At 35.8% G+C, this 22,436-nt stretch overlaps 1 protein-coding gene and 2 non-coding genes across 3 annotated transcripts; 2 read left to right on the top strand and 1 right to left on the bottom strand.

The window, feature by feature from the left end:
• Positions 1 to 1,592: 1,592 nt before the first annotated feature.
• On the top strand, positions 1,593 to 1,664 carry Trnat-ugu (transfer RNA threonine (anticodon UGU)). Its single transcript has one exon. It is a non-coding gene; the product is annotated as a tRNA-Thr (tRNA).
• Positions 1,665 to 1,948: 284 nt separating this feature from the next.
• Trnat-ugu (transfer RNA threonine (anticodon UGU)) lies at positions 1,949 to 2,020 on the top strand. The gene has a single exon. It is a non-coding gene; the product is annotated as a tRNA-Thr (tRNA).
• A 13,294-nt stretch (positions 2,021 to 15,314) lies between these two features.
• On the bottom strand, positions 15,315 to 21,179 carry LOC140057677 (uncharacterized). Its single transcript, XM_072103397.1, has 4 exons — positions 21,087 to 21,179; positions 20,455 to 20,533; positions 19,974 to 20,164; positions 15,315 to 18,155 (listed from the first exon to the last, which is right to left on the bottom strand). Exons 1-4 carry the CDS (start codon positions 21,177 to 21,179, stop codon positions 15,315 to 15,317), a joined length of 3,204 nt encoding a protein of 1,067 aa, XP_071959498.1.
• Between the last annotated feature and the right edge of the window lie 1,257 nt (positions 21,180 to 22,436).

The raw sequence follows: 22,436 nt of genomic DNA, 5'->3' as shown, positions 1-22,436 counted from the left end.
GTAATAATTTCTATTATGTGCATTATATTTTCTACGTATGTATCATCATTTAAGATGCTATTATTTATTTTCAAAATTCCTGGACCTTTCACTTGGTTGGTATTTACGAGTTTAAGTGAGATTGCTTGATGGTCAGAAAATAAGGAGGGCCTAATATTATCTGTTGAAAGAATATCCCCATTTTTTTGGAGATCTCTAGATACGCACCAGTAGTCTAATCTACGAAAAGTATCCTTTCGCCTCCAGGTAAATTGTGTTTTATCACTGTGGCACTGTCTCCATATATCAGTTAAGTTGTGATTTTTCATTAATTTTTTTAAGATATTCGATGAATTGTCATATTTTTAATAGGTGTACTATTTCTTTGATCTATTTTATGTTCTAAAATACAATTCATATCTCCTCCCATTATAATGAGTTCATCATTATCATTGCGAAGAGAGACAATTTTTCTATCTAGTTTCTTAAAGAACATTTCTCTTTCTTTATAGTTATTAGGAGCGTACACATTTATAAGATTTATTACTTTTTCATTAAAAATGAAACTTAAAATTAGTATTCTACCTTCTTCGTCTGTAAATTTGAGTTTAATATCTTTAACATCTAAACTAGATAGAAACTCCTTTACTATTTGTTGTTCCAAAGCTGTGGTAGGTTTTGCCTTTCCACAGTGTGTCTTGCCTTATAATATTATTGTCGAAATGGGTTTCTTGCAGAAACACAATGCCAGCACTTTGTTCTTCAAGCCATTTAAAGACTTTTCTTCTTTTATCATAATTTCGAAGGCCTCTTACATTCAAAGATACTAAATGTAGAGAGATGTTTTTTTGTTTTGCTTTCATTTAAATTTATTAATTTTGTTTCTATTTTGTTTAGGCTAAATTTGTTTTGTGAAATTGTTTTATACACTGTTTACAGTAACTGTTGTAATTGTTAACAATTACGTAATTATAGGCATTATAGATTCAACTTACTGAATCTGATTGTTTTTCTCTTTTTTCAGCATTCTTTTCTCCGCTTTCTTCTGTTTAGAGGATGCGAAGTTCTGCCTTGCTATTGTTGCGACTTCTTCTTCAGCATTGGTTATTTCAGCTCTACTTCCTGAGACCATGAAGTCTGTTATTGGCCGCATTCTTCCTGTAGCTGTAGGCCTACTAGGTTTTTCTGATGTTTTTTTCACTGCTTCCTTATGTTTAGTTTCCTCTTCTTTTTTAGCTTTTCCCTTTTCTTTTTTTGTTGTTTTTTCTTTTGACTTTTAGTTTGCTCAACACTTTGTTGATTTGGTTCGAATCCCGCCAAAGACATTTTTTCATACAACTAAAAAATACGGAACTTTCGCCAATGAGCTATGCTCGACGCGATTATGAGATCATGTTCCGAATATGAGCACTGTTTCTATAATTTACAGTATGATTTATTTACACAGTGCTACGCAACATCATTGATTTACATATACACAATATTATTTAAAAAACCGTTGCGAATTAAAGTTGGAATTTATTCTGACTTGTTAAGCCTCCACTGATTGTGAGGGCGTTTGTTGTATGAGAGAATGTATCTGGTGGGTGAAAATCTGTGATAATACCATACATGGCTCTGTGGTCTAGTGGTATGATACTCGCCCTGTAAGCGAGAGGTTGCAGGTTCGAATCCCGCCAGAGACATTTTTTCATACAACTAAAAAATACGGAACTTTCGCCAATGAGCTATGCTCGACGCGATTATGAGATCATGTTCCGAATATGAGCACTGTTTCTATAATTTACAGTATGATTTATATATAATTTACACAGTGCTACGCAACATCATTGATTTACATATACACAATATTATTTAAAAAACCGTTGCGAATTAAAGTTGGGCTTGTTAAGCCTCCACTGATTGTGAGGGCGTTTGTTGTATGAGAGAATGTATCTGGTGGGTGAAAATCTGTGATAATACCATACATGGCTCTGTGGTCTAGTGGTATGATACTCGCCCTGTAAGCGAGAGGTTGCAGGTTCAAATCCCGCCAGAGACATTTTTTCATACAACTAAAAAATACGGAACTTTCGCCAATGAGCTATGCTCGACGCGATTATGAGATCATGTTCCGAATATGAGCACTGTTTCTATAATTTACAGTATGATTTATATATAATTTACACAGTGCTACGCAACATCATTGATTTATATATATATATATATATATATATATATAATATATATATATATATATTTATATATATTATATATATATATATATATATATATATATATATATATATGCACTCTTTATAACGTTTAATTTTATCTTGGGTTTAGAGACTTTGAAACTGTGTCCTCTAGTTTGTTTATAATTATATTTTTTAAAAGAGCTTCTCATCATTTATTTTCTCATACTTATTAAACAATTGTAAATGTTTGTAATATATCAGCCCTTTTCTTTCTAAATACTAAAGTAGACAGGTCCAAAGCCTTCAACCTCTCTTCGTATGATTTGTATCTTAATTCGCACACCAGCCTTGTTGATCGCTGTTGTACTTTCTCTAGTCTGTCTTTATCTTTTTGATAGAGTGGGATCCATAAGCTACCTCCGTATTCCATCTTGTGTCTAACCAAAGATTTATACAAATACATGTAACTAGAGCTAAAAGACCTACATATCATCCCCAGCATCATATTTGCAGATCTAGCAACTTTTGGTAGTATGAGCCGAAACATTCAATATATGATCTATTAAAATCCCCAAATCGGTTGCTTGTGTTACACTCTCAATACGCACTTTGAAAGGACCCTCTCCAATAAAGTACTGAGACATACCATTTCTATATCCAAAATGGATTACTTTGCATTTTTTTAAATTAAATAGCAACTGCCAGTCTGTAGACCATCTATACATTTGCATCCACATCACATTGAAGCAAGGCACTGTCAAAATCAGATTGGATTTTTGTATCGTCAGCAAAAAGCTTGACATCAGAATGAGAAATAACATCTGGAAGATCATTTATAAATATAACAAATAATAATGGTCCCAGGACACTGCCTTGGGGCACCCAACTAATTACATCAGGCCATTCAGACTTTTTCCCATTGACAACCACCCTCTGCTTACGATCACTCAAAAAAGCTTTGATCCATCCTAATACATTTCCAGAAACTCCGTAAGACTTTAATTTTAACAACAATCTTCTATGCTGAACTTTATCAAACGCCTTCTGAAAATCGAAATAAATGCAATCAAATGAAAGAACTTTATCCAACCCTGATGTCCACAAATCTATAACTTCAATTAACTGAGTAACACATGACTTACCAAAACGAAGCCATGTTGTTCTTTAAGCAAGTTAAAAGTTTCTAAATGATTATAGATTTTATCCTTCACAAATTTCTCCATGGTTTTGCATAGTATGGAAGTTAGGCTTACAGGTCTATAATTTAAAGGTTCACTTTTATTACCCTTTTTAAACAGAGATACTACTTCAGCTCTCTTCTATAAGTCAGGGACTTCTCCTACAGTCATTAATTTGTTAAATAATAAAGTAATTACTCCCCCAATAAGCAGTTTCCTTAAGTACTCTTGAATTTATCATATCAGGGCCAGGAGATTTACTTACATCTAAGCCGTTCAAATGCTTCACAACTTCTTCCATCTCAAAGAAAACTGAATCGACTCTATTATCTGTCTTGCGTTCGTCTGAATCAAAATGTTGGGGTTGGGTATTTTTTTTTTATTATTGGGAATTTACAAATAAAATAGTTTTACATAAGAGTTCAATTTTTAATTTTCAATCATGCATGTGAGAGTTTTATGCAGCGAGAAAATGTAAACAAACCCATTCTCATCGGCCTTCCATAACTTGAACTGCGTTGTGAGTATGGATGAGGTGATTTTCAAAAAGCGAATACCAGAAAACCGATTAACGTCGAAGAAAATTTTCAGTTGCAACCCGATCAATTCTGTGGTTTGTGGTACTTAGGAAAAAATCGATTTTAATTTTTTTTAAAGACGGCTTGGACTATTAACTTCTGAACTTTCGGCGTGATTACATGGTTATTTTATTGTTAAATGTCCATATGGTATAACTAACTCTCCATGTATCGTTGAAGGTGTCTTGGTCAATGCAAAGCATTACGACTCACTTTTGTTTAGACACCAATTTGCCCGCACCACAGCCTCCTGTGAATTTATTTCCACGTGTTTGGGCTGTTCTCCCTGATAATGTAAGAAATTCAACAGTTGAGGTCTTTTAACATGCTTTTTTGTAAAGTCCGACATTATCTCACTAAAAGAGATGCTGTTTCCAATTATTAATCTATTAATTTTGTATATTTATGTACCGATCCCCTATACTAATTTTTAGAATAAAGAGACTTTTAATAAGCTTGTACAATTGTTTTATTTGGTGCAATATTTTTTGTATCTGGATGTTTTTAGGGGCAACTGACTCTTTGAGTTATAGTAAGTGTTTGCTTTGTTTCTGTTCTGTATTATTTTTATGTGTATTGACCAAGTAAATAAATAAAAATGAAATGAAAAATGAAATCCTCCCTCAACAGCTCCTGTATTTATTTTAACTGCTGTATGCTTTTTCGTTAAAGGTATTTACACAACAACGACTTAAAATCATTGCCTGCAAATGTATTTGGTGGTTTAAAATCTTTGCAACTACTGTAAGTGTTTTTTCTTATAATTTTATAATTGGAAATTATGAAATTATATAGGTATATGATATGTGATATGTGTAGGTTTACCTAATTTTAAGGTTCAGTGGAACTTACTAAAGGAAGTATAAAGTGAAATGTTTCGTTGGTTTTGGAAGATACCTGTGCGTACAGTTTATTATGTAAGGCAACATTTAGAATCGTCACTTGTTATTGTTATAGATTGTGTGCTCTGGGAATGTGTTGTAACTTTGACTAAGAAATTAGTATTAATTATATTATGGCTATCCAAAATAAAATTCTAAAACTTAGTAACAATAAACATTTCCTTTTTTTAAATGCATATAAAAACAAAAATTAACTATATAATCCGCACTTGGCGGATAACGGGCCCCTTGTTATTTTAACGAGTTTTGGTTTAAGACAATCGCTCTCTGTAGAGCGAGAGCCTATTTCATTTTTTCTGCTCATTTTGTGTTCGTCGCAGATCTTGAAAACGGCGATAGCAGTTATGTTGTAACTTGGTCAGCAGATGCACGTGTATACGTAGATGTGCAACAAACTTTGGTTTAATGAAAATATTGTTGCTTAGCTATTTTTTGAAGTTCTTAAATTGAGTATAAATTCAAAATTAACAGTCCTTTTATAATGAAACTTTGGATGCTTCATGTTAATCATCTTTCTGTATCATCAGCTTATTTTGAACATTGGTACGCGCGCTTTGAAAGGTAAAAATGCTCAACTTTCTACACGCTTCAGCGCATTTTAAGCATTTCACATTTTTCACAAAATGTCACGTCGCGCACGCGCTTTTACGTACTTAGCTCTCACGCAACTTAGACAGACCGTTTTTGTACTTGATTGTTGTTCTGTATACCTTTCGTGATAAGGTCCTTTCATTTTTTTTATGAATTATGAATGTAAAATAAATGACACAAATGCACGTCAAACTTTAAAAATCGTGTGCTTGAAAATGGGTAATTATATGCAAATTTTTATAAAAATATGCCTATTTTCGATCGATTATAGCTGTCCGCGATGGCAGGTGACCCCAATTTTTCAAAATTTATTATAAAAGGTAATGAGTTGTAGATATAAATTCATGTAAAATGTAAATCTTAAGTGTGTTATGACGTCATCATATGGCCATCTGAATTTAATTTTTATCTCTATCGACATAGTTCGTCACATTCAATAGAGAGCATATCGCGTCAAGTTTCTTCCAACTTTGTTTTAATCTGAAAAGCTCATCATATTCAAACATTTAAATAAACTTGAGTGGTTTAAAATACAATACAATACTGTCTAATGCTGAACTGTTGACTATTGTTAAACGGTTTTGATCGATGCTAAGCTGTTTGTACAATCGTTTTGTGCCGCCTACTGTAGAATAAGCCTAATAAATAACGTGTGCATGTTACGTAGCGTTGCGCGATAGCCTAACTTTTCACCATGAGTTGGTTATCCGTGGACAAATTTCAAGATACATAGGGTTTTCTCTATTGTGGTCATGTCTGAAAACAGATTGTTCACCATTATAACACGTTGTGTATATCCATTCTGCTGGAATTTCTTGCATTATAGGTTTGTAGAAATTTGTCGTTCAGGCATATTGGCCATGATCAATTGTTCTATAATATGTCTATATCTGGAGACAAAATGATACATCCTTATCAGTGTCATCATTATATAATACGTAGCTGCATCCACTAAGAGCTTTTGAATATGCAGCTCTCTTTAAAGTAAGTTATGCACACTTTCAAAAAACCTCAACCAACCATTATGTCCAATAAAATCCAGAAAGCTATATATATATATGCACTCTTTCTAACGTTTAATTTTATCTTGGGTTTAGAGACTTTGATACTGTGTCCTCTAGTTTGTTTATATTATATTTTTAGTCGCGTGGACGCGACTCTATAGTTCACTATGTCGGTCGGTCTGTCGGTCTGTCGGTCTGTCTGTCGGTCCGGTATCACTATGCGTTTTATCGCTTTTCTGTACTTTTTTAACTGTTTTGATGTCAACATGTGGGCATTTACGTGAAATTGTGCACCTCCTATTGTGAATGACGTTAGAGTTGCGCAACGTGATTTACGCGCGATTTAACGATTTTCTCGTTAAACATTAAACATTTTAAATTGAAACTTTGCAAAAGTTTAATTTATATCAGGCGCTAACTTTCTGTTGAAAAGTTACGCGCGCACGCGTATTTAAAATTTAAAAATGCGCAAAATTAATTTTTAATCAACTTTCTACGCGTTTCTTGTCATTTTGAGCATGTCCAAAATTCCCATACGCGCGCAAATGTTTAGGCGGGCGATGCGCACGTAGCGTTAAATACATACTTTTTTCGCGTAATTTATGTTTTTGCAGCCTTTTATAATAATTTTACCAACTTTTAAACAATTTCGACTTAAAATTAGGTCATACGAGCACGTCGAATTGGATAATTTGCGCACGTTTTTGATGAAAAAGTTAAAAAATTCGTCAAAATTATGCTCTTTTAGTCGCGTGGACGCGACTCTATAGTTCACTATGTCGGTCGGTCTGTCTGTCGGTCTGTCTGTCGGTCCGGTATCACTATGCATTGTAGCACGCGACTTAAGGGCGGTTGGCCTTGTTAAAAAGAGCTTCTCATCATTTATTTTCTCCTACTTATTAACAATTTTTAAATGTTTGTAATATATCCGCCCTTTTCTTTCTAAATACTAAAGTAGGCAGGTCCAAAGCTTTTGAACTTTCTCTAGTCTGTCTTTATCTTTTTGATGGAGTGGGATCCATAGCTACCTCCGTATTCCATCTTGGGTCTAATTCCATCTTGGGTCTAACCAAAGATTTATACAAATACATGTAACTATATTTAAAAGACCTACATATCATCCCCAGCATCATATTTGCAGATCTAGCAACTTTTGGTAGTATGAGCCGAAACATTCAATATATGATCTAGTAAAATCCCCAAATCGGTTTCTTGTGTTACACTCTCAATACTCACTTTGAAAGGACCCTCTCCAATAAAGTACTGAGACATACCATTTCTATATCCAAAATGGATTACTTTGCATTTTGTTAAATTAAATGGCAACTGCCAGTCTGTAGACCATCTATACATTTGCATCCACATCACATTGAAGCAAGGCACTATCAAAATCAGATTGGATTTTTGTATCGTCAGCAAAAAGCTTGACATCAGAATGAGAAATAACATCTGGAAGATCATTTATAAATATAACAAATAATAATGGTCCCAGGACACTGCCTTGGGGCACCCAACTAATTACATCACGCCATTCAGACTTTTTCCCATTGACAACCACCCTATCTGCTTACGATCACTCAAAAAAGCTTTGATACATCCTAAAAAATTTCCAGAAACTCCGTAAGACTTTAATTTTAACAACAATCTTCCATTCGGAACTTTGTCAAACGCCTTCTGAAAATCGAAATAAATGCAATCAAATGAAAAAGCTTTATCCAATCATGATGTCCACAAATCTAGAACTTCAATTAACTGAGTAACACATGACTTACCTGAACGGAAGCCATGCTGTTGTTCTTTAAGCAAGTTACAAGTTTCTAAATGATTATAGATTGTCTCCTTCACAAATTTGGGGGTTGGGTAGAATTTACAAATAATATAGTTTTACATATAAGAGTTAAATTTTTAATTTTCAATCCTGCATGTGAGAGTTTTATGCAGCGAGAGGATGTAAACCAACCCATTCTCATCGGCCTTCCATAACTTGAACTGCGTTGTGAGTATGGATGAGGTTATTTTCAAAAAGCGAATACCAGATAACCGATTAACGTCGAAGAAAATTTTCAGTTGCAACGCGATCAATTCTGTGGTTTGTGGTACTTAGGAAAAAATCGATTTTAATTTTTTTTAAGACGGCTTGGACTATTAACTTCTGAACTTTCGGCGTGATTACATGCTTATTTTATTGTTAAATGTCCATATGGTATAACTAACTCTCCATGTATCGTCGAAGGTGTCTTGGTCAATGCAAAGCATTACGACTCACTTTTGTTTAGACACCAATTTGCCCGCACCACAGCCTCCTGTGAATTTATTTCCACGTGTTTGGGCTATTCTCCCTGATAATGTAAGAAATTCAACAGTTGAGGTCTTTTAACATGCTTTTTTGTAAAGTCCGACATTATCTCACTAAAAGAGATGCTGTTTCCGATTATTAATCTATTAATTGTTTGGTCCTCGAAAACATGACCAACGCCTCTGGAAATTGAAGACCGTGTGACACCTATGCATATGACTGATGAGTAATGTATATTTATTTTGTGATGTTTCATGGTGGTCCATAAATTAGGTACGCCAAAAATATCGCTTCCATGGTATTATAGCAAATTAGAGTTTAAACAAGGCCAACAGCCATTAAGTCGCGTGCTACAATGCCTAGTGATACCGGACCGACAGACAAACAGACCGACAGACAGACAGACCGACAGACAGACGGACCGACCGACATAGTGAACTATACTGACCGAAATTACTGAACATGTTTAAAAATGTTGAAATGTTTAAAAACATTTATATTTTTTTAATTTACACGTGCGTAGCCTGTCACGAAAAGAAAACAGAAATCGGGCAAAAAGAGTGCGCAATAACATTTAACGCGCAGTGCGCGCGCAAAAATCTGCGCACTCATGGCAATTTTGTAAACGCTTAAAATTGCCTAAAACGTACTCTTATTTCATCGAAAATAAATTTTGAAAATTTTAAGCGCGCGTACGCATGCGTTACATGCGCTACGCACGTAATTGTATTGCCATATGATGATTTATGCCCTGAAATTTATGAGTACCAAATTTTATTTAATTGTGATTAATGGTTGTTAAGATATGATTACAAACGTGATTTCGTTAAATCGTGCGTAGACCGCGTAATTTTTTATTGCGCACCGTGAAAACATAACCACATCGATTCCTGGCCACAAGGAATATTCTGTGAAAAATTGACTTAGCTAGATTAAACTGATATCAAGATAAGGTCATAAAGCGATAAAACGCATAGTGATACCGGACCGACAGACAGACAGACAGACCGACAGACAGACCGACAGACAGACCGACCGACCGACATAGTGAACTATAGAGTCGCTTCCACGTGACTAAAAATGTACGAATAGAGAACAATATAGGCTAATTATTATATTCGGTCTTGTGTGTGTGAGATTTGAACCTGTACTGAAAATAAGTTTGGTAAGATGCGAAATGTATGCCAATTATGATTGATTACGTCCCCTGTCAGTAATGATGTATGGACACTTGACAGCAATCGGTGGTTAGGAACGTAAAGGGGAAAAGTTACTCAATAGATTTATTTATTTGTAAACAAAATGTACATTAATTCTCCCTGTAATGATGTAAAAACTTTCAACAATTGGTATTACAACAATTGGTATTAATGCAATAATAATAATTAGTAAAATTACTAAAACAAATTGTATTTCACGTAAAGTAAAGGCCTTTATAATTAATATTTGAATATCTAAAACAAATAAATTGTAGTTCACGATTCAGTTGAATCACTAAAATCACATTGTAGTACACATAAAAGTAAAAGCCTTCAATAAAAGTTGAATTACTAAAAAATAAAGTAAATGCCTTTAATCAATATAATTGATTAGTTGAATATCTAAAACAAATTAATTTCAGTAGTTCACGATACCTTGAACCACTAAAATATTTTTTTATTTAATATTGAAAGGCGCCACCAACGGCCATTTTGCCGGAAGTGACGTAGCCGGAAGCCACTTGAACAACAGCGCGAGTGTGTGAAAATAACCATGTGACACAATTTTCGATAGGTAAACACTAAATTTTGTCGTTGTAAAAGACAAAAGTTGAACAATGGCGTCGATTTGAAAATTAATGTTATCAAATCTACGTTTCGCGGTACATCTAAGATAGATAAGGTAGGTATCCAAGGCGGAGATTTGTACCGAAGTTTTTGCATTGTGCTCGCCTATGTCAGAATTAACCATAATTTATATATAGATAAAGAGACTTTTAATAAGCTTGTATAATTGGTTTTTTTTTTGGTGCAATATTTTTTGTATCTGGATGTTTTTAGGGGCAACTGACTCTTTGAGTTATAGTAATTGTTTGCTTTGTTTCTGTTCTGTATTATTTTAATGTGTATTGACCAAGTAAATAAATAAAAATGAAATGAAAAATGAAATGAAAAATGAAAACCTCCCTCAACAGCTCCTGTATTTATTTTAACTGTTGTATGCTTTTTCGTTAAAGGTATTTACACAACAACGACTTAAAATCATTGCCTGAAAATGTATTTGGTGGTTTAAAATCTTTGCAACTACTGTAAGTGTTTTTTCTTATAATTTTATAATTGGAAATTATGAAATTTTATAGGTATAATACCCCTTTCACACCAAAAGCAAAACTCCGGAGACACTCCGGAGACACCCCGGAGTTGACGTCCCGCTGTTTGGTGTGAAAGGTAAAATCAAGCAACTCCGGAGTTTAAAACTGCGGGGTTGAACAGCTGAACATTCTCCGGAGAGCGAACTGCGGGGACACCCCGGTGTTTTGGTGTGAAAGGTACCAACATCAAACTCCGGAGTGTTTCGGGTCAAAAGGTCATCCTCACACGATCACTCATTGCTTTAGTTTTATTTCAAAATACTTTAAATATTTGTACAACATATATAGCAGGTTAAAAAATAATAAGTAGTATCAATAAAACATTATATTACTTCTGAGACTTTTGAAAGTAATTATTAAATTAAACATATTATTAATTAAAATGATTCTAATGATCGTCGCTATGTAAACAAACAAAATAGAGGGCGACATTTACAATTTTATTTTATAAACCCCGGAGTTGCTACGTTGGTGTGAAAGGAGTATCTCCGGAGTTTCTCGACGTTTTGAATGGTCATAAACCCCGGGGTGTCTCCGGAGACACTCCGGAGTTTTGGTGTGAAAGGGGTATATGATATGTGATATGTGTAGGTTTACCTAATTTTAAGGTTCAGTGGAACTTACTAAAGGGAATATAAAGTGAAATGTTTCGTTGGTTTTGGAAGATATCTGTGCGTACAATTTATTATGTAAGGCAACATTTAGAATCGTCACTTGTTATAGATTGTGTGCTCTGGGAATGTGTTGTAACTTTGACAAAGAAATTAGTATTAATTGTATTATGGCTATCCAAAATAAAATTCTAAAACTTAGTAACAATAAACATTTCCTTTTTTTAAATGTATATAAAAACAAAAATTAACTATATAATCCGCACTTGGCGGATAACCCCTTGTTATTGTAACGAGTTTTTGTTTAAGACAATCGCTCTCTGTAGAGCGAGAGCCTATTTCATTTTTTCTGCTCATTTTGTGTTCGTCGCAGATCTCGAAAACGGCGATAGCAGTTATGTTGTAACTTGGTCAGCAGATGCACGTGTATACGTAGATGTGCAACAAACTTTGGTTTAATGAAAATATTGTCGCGTAGCTAATTTTTGAAGTTCTTAAATTGACTACAAATTCAAAACTAACAGCCCTTTTATAATGAAACTTTGGGTGCTTCATGTTAAGGGTCATCTTTCTGTATCATCAGCACATTTTGAACATTGGTACGCGCGCTTTGAAAGGTAAAAATGCTCAACTTTCTACACGCTTCAGCGTATTTTAAGCATTTCACATTTTTCACAAAATGTCACGTCGCGAACGCGCTTTTACGTACTTAGCTCTCACGCAACTTAGACAGACCGTTTTTGCACTTGATTGTTGTTCTGTATACCTTTCGTGATAAGTTCCTTTCAGTTTTTAATGAATTATGAATGTAAAATAAATGACACAAATGCACGTCAAACTTTAAAAATCGTGTGCTTGAAAATGGGTAATTACTGTATATGCAAATTTTTATAAAAATATGCCTATTTTCGATCGATTATAGCTGTCCATGATGGCTGGTGACCCCAATTTTTTTTAAATTATTATAAAAGGTACGGTAATGAGTTGTAGATATGAATTCATGTAAAATTTAAATCTTAAGTGTGTTATGACGTCATCATATGGCCATCTGAATTGAATTTTTATCTCTATCGACATACTTCGTCACATTCAATAGAGAGCATACCGCGTAAACGGTATCAATTTTCTTCCCACTTTATTTTAATCTGAAAACCTCATCATATTCAAACATTTAAATAAACTTGAGTGGTTTAAATGCTCTAATGCTGAACTGTTGACGATTGTTAAACGGTTTTGATCGATGCTAAGCTGTTTGTACAATCGTTTTGTGCCGCCTACTGTAGAATAAGCCTAATAAATAACGTGTGCATGTTACGTAGCGTTGCGTGATAGCCTAACTCGTCACCATGAGTTGGTTATCCGTGGACAAATTTCAAGATACATAGGGTTTTCTCTATTGTGGTCATGTCTGAAAACGGATTGTTCACCATTATAACACGTTGCGTATATCCATTCTGCTGGAACTTGCATTATAGGTTTGTAGAAATTTGTCGTTCAGGCATATTGGCCATGATCAATTGTTCTATAATATGTCTATATCTGGAGACAAAATGATACATCCTTATCAGTGTCATCATTATATAATACATATCTGCATCCACTAAGAGCTTTTGAATATACAGCTCTCTTTAAAGTAAGTTATGCACATTTTCAAAACCTCAACCAACCATTATGTCCAATAAAATCCAGAAAGCTTCTGAAAAGATCAACTCCTCCGAGTCTGATTATTATGACTGGTAGATGAGCAGCTAGATATACATTTTCAAAGTGTACCGTTGTATAAACTGTTAACATGTTATTTAGATAATTAAGAATGATCGTCAAGAACTATCGTCGATTTGTTCAGTTTTCGCATGATATATGTGCATAAATCCAGACCAGTTAGGGTGAAGTAGTGTTCCCAGTGTATTAGGTATTCCATCGCTTAAGTCACATAATAATAATGTTGCTTTAAATATCTTTACATGCTTTATGTTACGGGCTCGCTCGTTAGGCTGAAACCAACAATAAGAATATAACAAAACACGTTGTAGTTGTCGTCCATCTTTATTCACCCCCCCCCCCTCTTTTACTCTAGAGGGCTCACTTCCGTATGACAAACCCATCACACACCCCCACTTAAAGAAAGTTTGATATGATTAAACTTATAACTGTTTACTATAACATCTTAAATCTTTCCTTATACAGTAGTTATTTTAACAGGTCGTTGATATGAATTTACTTCAACTGCTTCTTTAAAATTTCACAAGTTCTAATTACTTTAAATCCGTGTATGCCATTAATGCATCACTCTATCACAACTAACATATTATATTTAAATAAACACTTTTAAAATCAACAAAACTTTTAAAATCATTTCATGCATGTTTTATCTAAACTCTTGACAAAGCGTCAGCTACAAAATTGTCTTTTCCTCTGATATGATGAATTTCCAGATTCATTTCTTGAACTGCTAAACTCCATCTCAACAAGCGTTAATTCTTGTCCTTCATTCTTGCCAAGAAAGTTAATGGGTTGTGGTCAGTCCAAACTACAATTGGAAACGGAGTAGATCCAAGATACACTTCAAAGTGCTTTAACGCTGACATCAAAGCCAATGTCTCCTTCTCAACAGTAGAATAACGTTTCTCATGCTGGTTGAATTGTCTCGAGTAGAAACACACAGGCTTGTCAACACCATTCTCGTCTGTTTGCGCCAACACAGCACCAGAACCAACATCACTGGCATCAATCATTAACGAGAACTGTTTATCAAATCGTGGAGCCATCAACACCGGTTCGTTTGATAACATCGCTTTAACTTTAATGAACGCATTATTGCATTCCTCCAACCACACAAAGCTCGCATTCTTTTTCAGCAGATTCGTTAATGGAGCTACAAGCGTTGAGAAACTTCTGCAAAAACGTCGATAAAACCCAGCCATTCCCAGGAACCGCATTAACTCCTGCTTACTCTTTGGAACTGGGAAATCACAGACTGCCTTAATCTTAGCACTTAATGGTTTCACTTTTCCGCAACCAACTTTATGACCTAAGAACACAATTTCTGCACAGGAAAACTCGCTTTTCACCAAATTTACTGTCAACTTTGCAGCTGTCAACCTGTCAAACAATGCCTTAATTCTCTGCACATGGACATCCCATGTATCACTATAAACAACAAAATCGTCTATATAAGCTTCACAGCCCTCCAACCCTGAAATTATACCATTAACCAATCTCTGGAACGTGGCTGGTGCATTCTTTAAACCGAAAGGCATGACCTTATACTGATATAGACCCATAGGAGTTACAAAAGCTGACACTTCTTTCGCACTCTCTGTTAAAGGAATTTGCCAGTAACCCTTTAGAAGATCAAATTTACTGACAAACTTAGCACTACCCACACGATCAATACAGTCGTCTATCCTCGGTATGGGATATGAATCTGTAGTAGATTTAGCATTAACCTTCCGATAATCAGTACAAAAACGATAGGATTTATCTGGCTTCGGAACTAATATACATGGAGAACTCCAAGCACTGCAACTAGGCTCGATTATATCATTCTTAATCATGTAATCAATCTCATTTTGTAATATCTTCATCTTGAACGGATTTGCTCTATATGGATTTTGTTTTATTGGTGAACAATCAGCTGTCTTAACGTCATGCTCCACTAAGTTCGTTCGACCTGGAACATCTGAAAACAACAACAACAATTTCAACCTTACGATCACGAGATAAATGACCAACTTTCTCTTCAATGTTTGCAAGAACATCTGAATTACTGAACTTAACACATGTATCAGGATCCCCAAACTCTTCAGAATTCTCTTCAACAACACACGTAACTGGTGTTGATGTACAGGTATCACTATTATTTCTCGCTGTGTATGGTTTCAACATGTTTATATGACACAGTCGCTTCTTCTTACGCCTATCTGGAGTATCTAACACATAGTCAACTTCTCCTACTCTTTCTAATACTTTGTAAGGACCAGCAAATCTTGCAGATAATGGTTGACTGGGAAGAGGCAACATAACTAACACTTCATCACCTGAACTAAAGCTTCTCTTTTCTGATTTCCTATCAAACAATCTCTTCATTTTACCCTGAGCCTTCACAAGATTCTTTCTAGCCATCTCACGAGCACGATTTAATCGATCACGAAATTCAGACACATAATCTAGTATCGATACAGACTCTTCTGCATTCCCTAACAGCCTTTCTTGGACTATTTTAAGAGGGCCTCGGACCGAATGACCATACACCAACTCAAATGGGCTAAACCCTAAGGACTCTTGCACTGTTTCACGAACAGCAAATAACAATAATGGAACTCCCTCATCCCATTCCTTTTCACATTGAAAACAATAGGTTTTAATCATATTCTTAAGTGTTTGATGAAATCTCTCAAGTGCCCCTTGAGACTGTGGATGGTAAGCACTTGAACTTATATGGGCAACACCTAACTGCTCTAAGACTTGTTTAAATATCTTTGACATGAAGTTTGATCCTTGATCGGACTGAACAGCTTTAGGCAATCCTACCCATGTAAAGAATTTCACCAATGCTTTAACAACATTCTTAGCTGTAATACGCCTAAGAGGAATCGCTTCTGGAAACCTACTTGATGCACACATTATTGTTAATAGATACTCATTTCCATTTTTAGTACGTGGTAATGGTCCCACACAATCAACAATAACTCTTGAAAATGGTTCACCGAATGCAGGAATAGGCTTAAGTGGGGCTACTGGAACCTTTTGATTAGGCTTCCCCACTACCTGACACGCATGACAGGATTTACAATAGTTAGACACATCTTTTCTAAGACCTGGCCAAAAGAAATGCCTGAGAATCTTGTCTACCGTTTTATTGACACCTAAATGACCTGAAAGAGGATCATCATGCGCAATACCAATAATATCCTGACGGTATCCACTAGGAATAACTATCTGGTGAATCTCATTCCAAACATCACTACTTGGAATATCTGGTGGCCTCCACTTACGCATAAGTATGCCATCCTTTATATAATAACAAACAGGAACAATAGACATTTCCTCTACAGAAAGAGCTTGCTGACCAAATGACACCAAATCAGGATCTTTACTCTGCTCTTCCACTAACCTAGACCGATTGAGAACTGTCGGACCGAAATCACACACTTTTGGGTGCTGTTGTTCAGCCTGGGAAGTGTGTGACTCGGGACCTGAGCAGACAGCCTCTTGGGAAACGCGATCTGTAATTTCTCCGTAAAAACTATCACATAAGTCAATACTCTCATCCTCATCTATGGTTTTATTTGCCATAGATCGCGTCACCGCACATGATGGAAACACATGTGATAATTCTTTCTCTAAACACACCGTGCTTTCGTCTTCAACAGGACTTTTGCACACAACCGGTTCTACTGACACTCTGTCTCCGGCCAAATCATTCCCCAAAAGGAGTGTGACACCCCATATTAGAAGACTCGGAACGACACCGACAACAAAATCTCTGCTAACAATATCTGTTTCAATCCGAATTACATGAAGTGGGACTTCTTTATAACCCCCTTCAACACCTTGAATGAGCACACTTGCTCCAGCAGAAGACTCTTTTGAAAATGACAATGCCGATTCTATTATCAGGGATTGTGACGCCCCTGTGTCTCTTAAGACACGAACTTTACTCAGATTCACATCGTTGATCAATGCTACAGAACCAGTAGAGAGGAAAGGCTTAAATAGCTTTCGCACTTTTTCCGGACCTGAAGATTGGATCAACTTCTCACTTTCATCAACGTCATGACTCTCTGTCACTTTCAACGGGACTGTATTTACTAACGTGTTTGGAAGTGATTGGGGTTTCTTATTATCCCCTTTAGCTTTGCTTTGAAACAACCAGCAATCTGCCTTTATATGACCCTTTTTCTTGCAGTAAAAACAAGTTCTGACAAATTTACTACTACTATTGACTGTAGTTTTCTGACTTTGGACCTTAGAATCATCAACAAATTTTGAAACCGATTTGGTATCCACCACCTTGTGCGTGAGCACATAATTATCGGCAACAGAAGCCGCTTTCATTAAATTATCCACTTTCTGCTCCTCTAGATGTGTACGAACTTCAGTAGGGGAACAAGATTTAAACTCCTCAACTAACATAAGCTCACGAAGCTTTCCAAATTCACCGTTTACTCCTTCCGAACTACACCATCTATCAAAAAGAATCTGCTTCTTACGTGCAAATTCTGTAAACGTTTGATCATAAGGTTTACCTAAGTTCCTAAATTTCTGACGATACGCCTCTGGAACTAACTCATAAGCTGACAAAACAGCAGTTTTGACCGCATCATAGCTTTCACATTGATCATCAGCCAATGCAGAAAATACCTCTTGGGCTTTACCCACAAGAGCAGTTTGTAACAACACAGTCCAGTGTCTAGCAGGCCACTTTAATCTATTAGCAATTTTCTCAAAAGCTAAAAAATATGTCTCTACCTCGTCCTCATTAAACTTGGGAACCCATTTAATATTCTGAGTAATCTCTGAATCATTAGGTGTAGAAACAGTGGTGGCGCCAGCGGGGGGGCTACGGGGGCTCTAGCCCCCTCGTCGGGGAGTCTAGCCCCCCCCCCCCCCCATGTCGGGGAACACGGGTACTTTTTGTCGGGGAATATAATATACAGTAAAAAACGTTCGCGTTCACTTCATATAGCTTCAGCGCCTAGAAAACCACGACGTTCCATTGACCGTGAGAGTACGTCAGAGGGCTATTATGCACTTTTATGCATTCATTTATTGCCAGCGATCTAATTTACTACTAAACATTAGCTAGGTACGCACTTGTCTGGCGGTATCCTTTTGTACGAATCGTTCAACGTTGGGTCGAGACGCGTGATATCAAGTTCCATCCAGGGACCAAAAATGTGTAATGTAGTTATTTTCCAGGCGAAGTTTACCGACGGTTACCGAAGGAAACACGGGTACTTTTTGTCGGGGAATATAATATACAGTAAAAGGCGTTCGCGTTCACTTCGTAGCTAGCTTCAGCGCCTAGAAAACCGCGACGTTTCATTGACCGTGAGAGAGTACGTCAGAGTGATATTATGCACTTTATATGCACTCATTATTGCCAGCGATCTAACTTACTACTAAACAATAGCTAGGTTCTCACTTGTCTGGCGGTATCCCTTTGTACGAATCGTTCAACGCGAAGTTTACTGACGGTTACGTCGTACTACAGCAAAAACGTATGTTCACCAATCTTTTTAATTTACAAGTAACATTCTTTGTCAGTTTCAGTTTCAGTTTATTTTCCATTCAATTTATGAATTTCTGTACCGTGGGGCACCTAAAATAAATTTTTCATCCATTACTAAACAAAAAAACATGCCATTTTCGCTTAGCCAACATCTTATTATATAGCTAAGTTATTACATTTTCAATGTCCTGTATGTCATGAATTTCTCACCACTCGGAAGTCCAGATGGTACGCACGCATACACTTGGGAGGAATAAACTTATTTCCCCGACTGAAAAAGGTCTACGCTTGCGTTTTTTAAGCCTCTAGGCCTGATGTTTCAGAAGTATAAAATGCAATTTTTTGAAGACCTGCAGCTCTAGTTTTAAACAGTTTCTTAGCTCAGCCCCAACAATAAAGCTGGTCATATTTCGAAGTACAAGAAGTGCATTTTCCGGGACCTAACATCTCTATTTTTCAAACATTTCTTAGCTCAGTCACAACCTTGATAGGGACTTATATATTTTGTTTCATGTTTTGAAGTATAATAAGTCCAATTTCCGGGACCTCCAACTCTATTTTTCTAAATTTTCTTTGAACTTTTATTTTTTAAATTGAAAAATATAGATTGAAACACTCATCGCGCATCGTTTTTTTGCACGCAGTATTTTATTTATGCATTATAAAAAATGGAAAAAATGGCTACCCTAAATCTGATTAAAATGACCTCAAATGACGCTAGAACGCGTTGCTTCCGGGGGCTTCGCCCCTGGACCCCCCCCCCCCCTCTGGACCCCCACCGGGGGCCCTTGGCGGCCCCCCTGGCCCCCAGCCTAGTGATGCTCGCTTCGCTCGCATAGCCCCTCGTCGGGGAATGTAGCCCCCGCGTCGGGAAGATCCTGGCGCCACCCCTGTGTAGAAACCCGTGTGGTGTGACCCATTTGGTTAGCTAATTCTAATTTTCTTAACTCAAATTCATGTTTTTCTTTTTCCATTTTCCTTTGCATCTCTATTTTTCTTCTTTCAAAAATTAATTTTTCACGTTCCAACTCAATTCTAGCCAACTCGACCTCATTCCCCGCAGTTTTTACGGATTCATGAGTAATTAAACCAACATGATTTTCAATCACATTTATCAAGTCATATTTATTCATGGAATCATTTATAGATGCTCCAACCCTAGTACCTAGGAGTCGCAAACGTTCCTCTGATAGCTGAGCTACCACCTCAATGGACATGCTATCCAAAAATTCCTCGTCAAAATCACTTTCCGACATAGTTTCTATTCGAAACAAACAAACAAAAACACAGGTTAAAATAACCAATATGACGATAATTAAGGCACCAGTAATAAATTACCTGCCAAACCCACACAGTATTAAACCTACCGTGCGCCGTGGTCTCAATAACTAGACCCCTAAAATCAAAGCCAAACCGACTTCTACTATCATAGGCAAGCCTACACAAGCCTAAAACAACAACACAGTGTACTGGCTCGACGACCGCCAAACCTCGTTCGTTATAAAACGCCTCTAAACCTAAAACCAGCTTAGAATAAGTAACTAAAATTACCATCAGTTCGATCTACAACTACAATTCCGTACTTTGTTCTCGGATGACCCTCCAATTTGTTACGGGCTCGCTCGTTAGGCTGAAACCAACAATAAGAATATAACAAAACACGTTGTAGTTGTCGTCCATCTTTATTCATCCCCCCCCCCCTCTTTTACTCTAGAGGGCTCACTTCCGTGTGACAAACCCATCACATTTATCAATAATATATTTGATTGGAATATGCTTAACTAAAAGTTGGCCATATCTTTAGGATTTGGAAAATGTCTAGGTCTAACGAACTTTTTAAGAATATTTTATTGTTTAGGTTCTTCACGCGAATGATATAGTTACAGTACATCTCTGATATCTTCTTATGTACAGTTCCTCCTGGGGTCATAATCATTGTGGTTCCCATATTATCACCAACATATTGACGTATTATCGTCATCACTTTCCAACTGTATTTTCGTCATCACTTTCCAACTGTATTTCAAAAGCTGAAATTTTTTTTATTCTGTAACCTTCAAAACATAGACTTAGATAATCATAATCATAGTAGCTCATAAATTAGTTTATGATGGCCATTTTGACAATCAAAATGGTGGCCATTGAGTGAACTTGTAAAAAAAATTGTATTTAGATTTCTTGACCTTCAAAACGTACACTTTGCCACCAAAATCACTTCCATACACGATGTAGAAGCTGAGGTATGAGAAAAAATCTGTAAATATTATGGCAGCCATTTTGAAAAACAAATTGGCGGCCATTAGGTGAACTTTAAAATACTGTATTTGGACTCCTTGACCTTCAAAACATATACTTTTCCACCAAAATCACGTTCATATGATGTAGAAGCTGAGATATTAGGAAAAATGTTATGGCAGTCATTTTGATTTTCAAACTTCACATGTCTGTCATTGACGAAAACATAGCATCAATTAACCTCTCAGCTGGTCTTTACTCGAGATCGACATTTATACCATGCTATACATTTTTTTTATTTGAACTTTTTTATTTTCTATTCTATAAAAGATTTTATATGGCGCCCGACAAAGAACAGACGCCTAACAATACTAGTAATTAATTAAATATAAAAGTTTTAAGTTGACGTTTAAATAGAATCGAGCGGAGCAGTGACAGAAAAAGCATTGTCACCAGCTTTCCGATTAGATCGTGGAATGAAAAGTCGAGCAAAGTCGACACCTGTAATTAAATGAAAGCTGATCACGGTTAAACTTAATTAAATTAAAAAGGTACAAAGGAACAACAGAGTAAATACATTTATAAACAAAAAGAATAATTTTGTACAAAATTCTTTTTTTATATGAAGCCAATGTCAGTAAAGTATCCGAGGGCTGACCCCACCCAAACGCAAAGACCAGCCGCGTCGCCTTGTTCTGCAATCGCTGCAACTTTGCGGGCACCAAGCAAGAGCGAGTTAGCACAGTCACAAGTTACGGTAATTGGTAATTAAATGACGTGCATAAAGCAGTTACTTAAGAGGACATATTTAAAGAGCTATCAAACATCACACCACACAAGTTTTTAATACATTTTGATTTCTATAACATTGAAATTTAATTATTTAATAATAATTATCGAAAATTGATGTCATTATTCATAAATCTGAGGTATATTAATTACTTTTAATTTTGTCATTTTTTAAAGATGTATTGTCCCTTGACACACAAAAAAAATGAAGGTCAAAATATTCTAAATTTAAATTGGCCATATCAAAGTAATATTAAATTTATTCACTTTAAATCGAAAATTCAAGCCAAAACAACAATTTTACGTAATTAACAGGTAAATTAATTTGATTACATTTCATCGTCATGAACGAAAGTAAACAAAGATTTCAAACCATGAGTATGCATTATGCATGATGGTAATTAGGATTGTTTACAACTCGTCATGGTTGAGAAGGTGTTTTCACACAGGTTGCGAAGAAGTTATATGATTTATGCATACAGAGTAGCCAAACAAGCGCGTTGCATTAT

The sequence above is a fragment of the Antedon mediterranea genome, chromosome 8 (assembly GCF_964355755.1).
Source record: "Antedon mediterranea chromosome 8, ecAntMedi1.1, whole genome shotgun sequence".
In the NCBI taxonomy this organism is placed as follows: domain Eukaryota; kingdom Metazoa; phylum Echinodermata; class Crinoidea; order Comatulida; family Antedonidae; genus Antedon; species Antedon mediterranea.
The sequence above is the reverse complement of the archived record's forward strand: the minus strand, read 5'-3'. Positions and strand labels throughout refer to the sequence as shown.

Excerpts from the sequence above, each read along its gene's own strand:
- LOC140057677 (XM_072103397.1), bottom strand. The coding sequence starts at position 21,179 with ATGGCTGCCATAATATTTACAGATTTTTTCTCATACCTCAGCTTCTAC. Across the intron at positions 20,534-21,086 it reads GCAAAGTGTACGTTTTGAAG|CCTAACGAGCGAGCCCGTAA; the intron begins GTCAAGAAATCT and ends TGTTGGTTTCAG. Across the intron at positions 18,156-19,973 it reads GTTTAATTACTCATGAATCC|TTTAATGAGGACGAGGTAGA; the intron begins GTAAAAACTGCG and ends TGGGTTCCCAAG.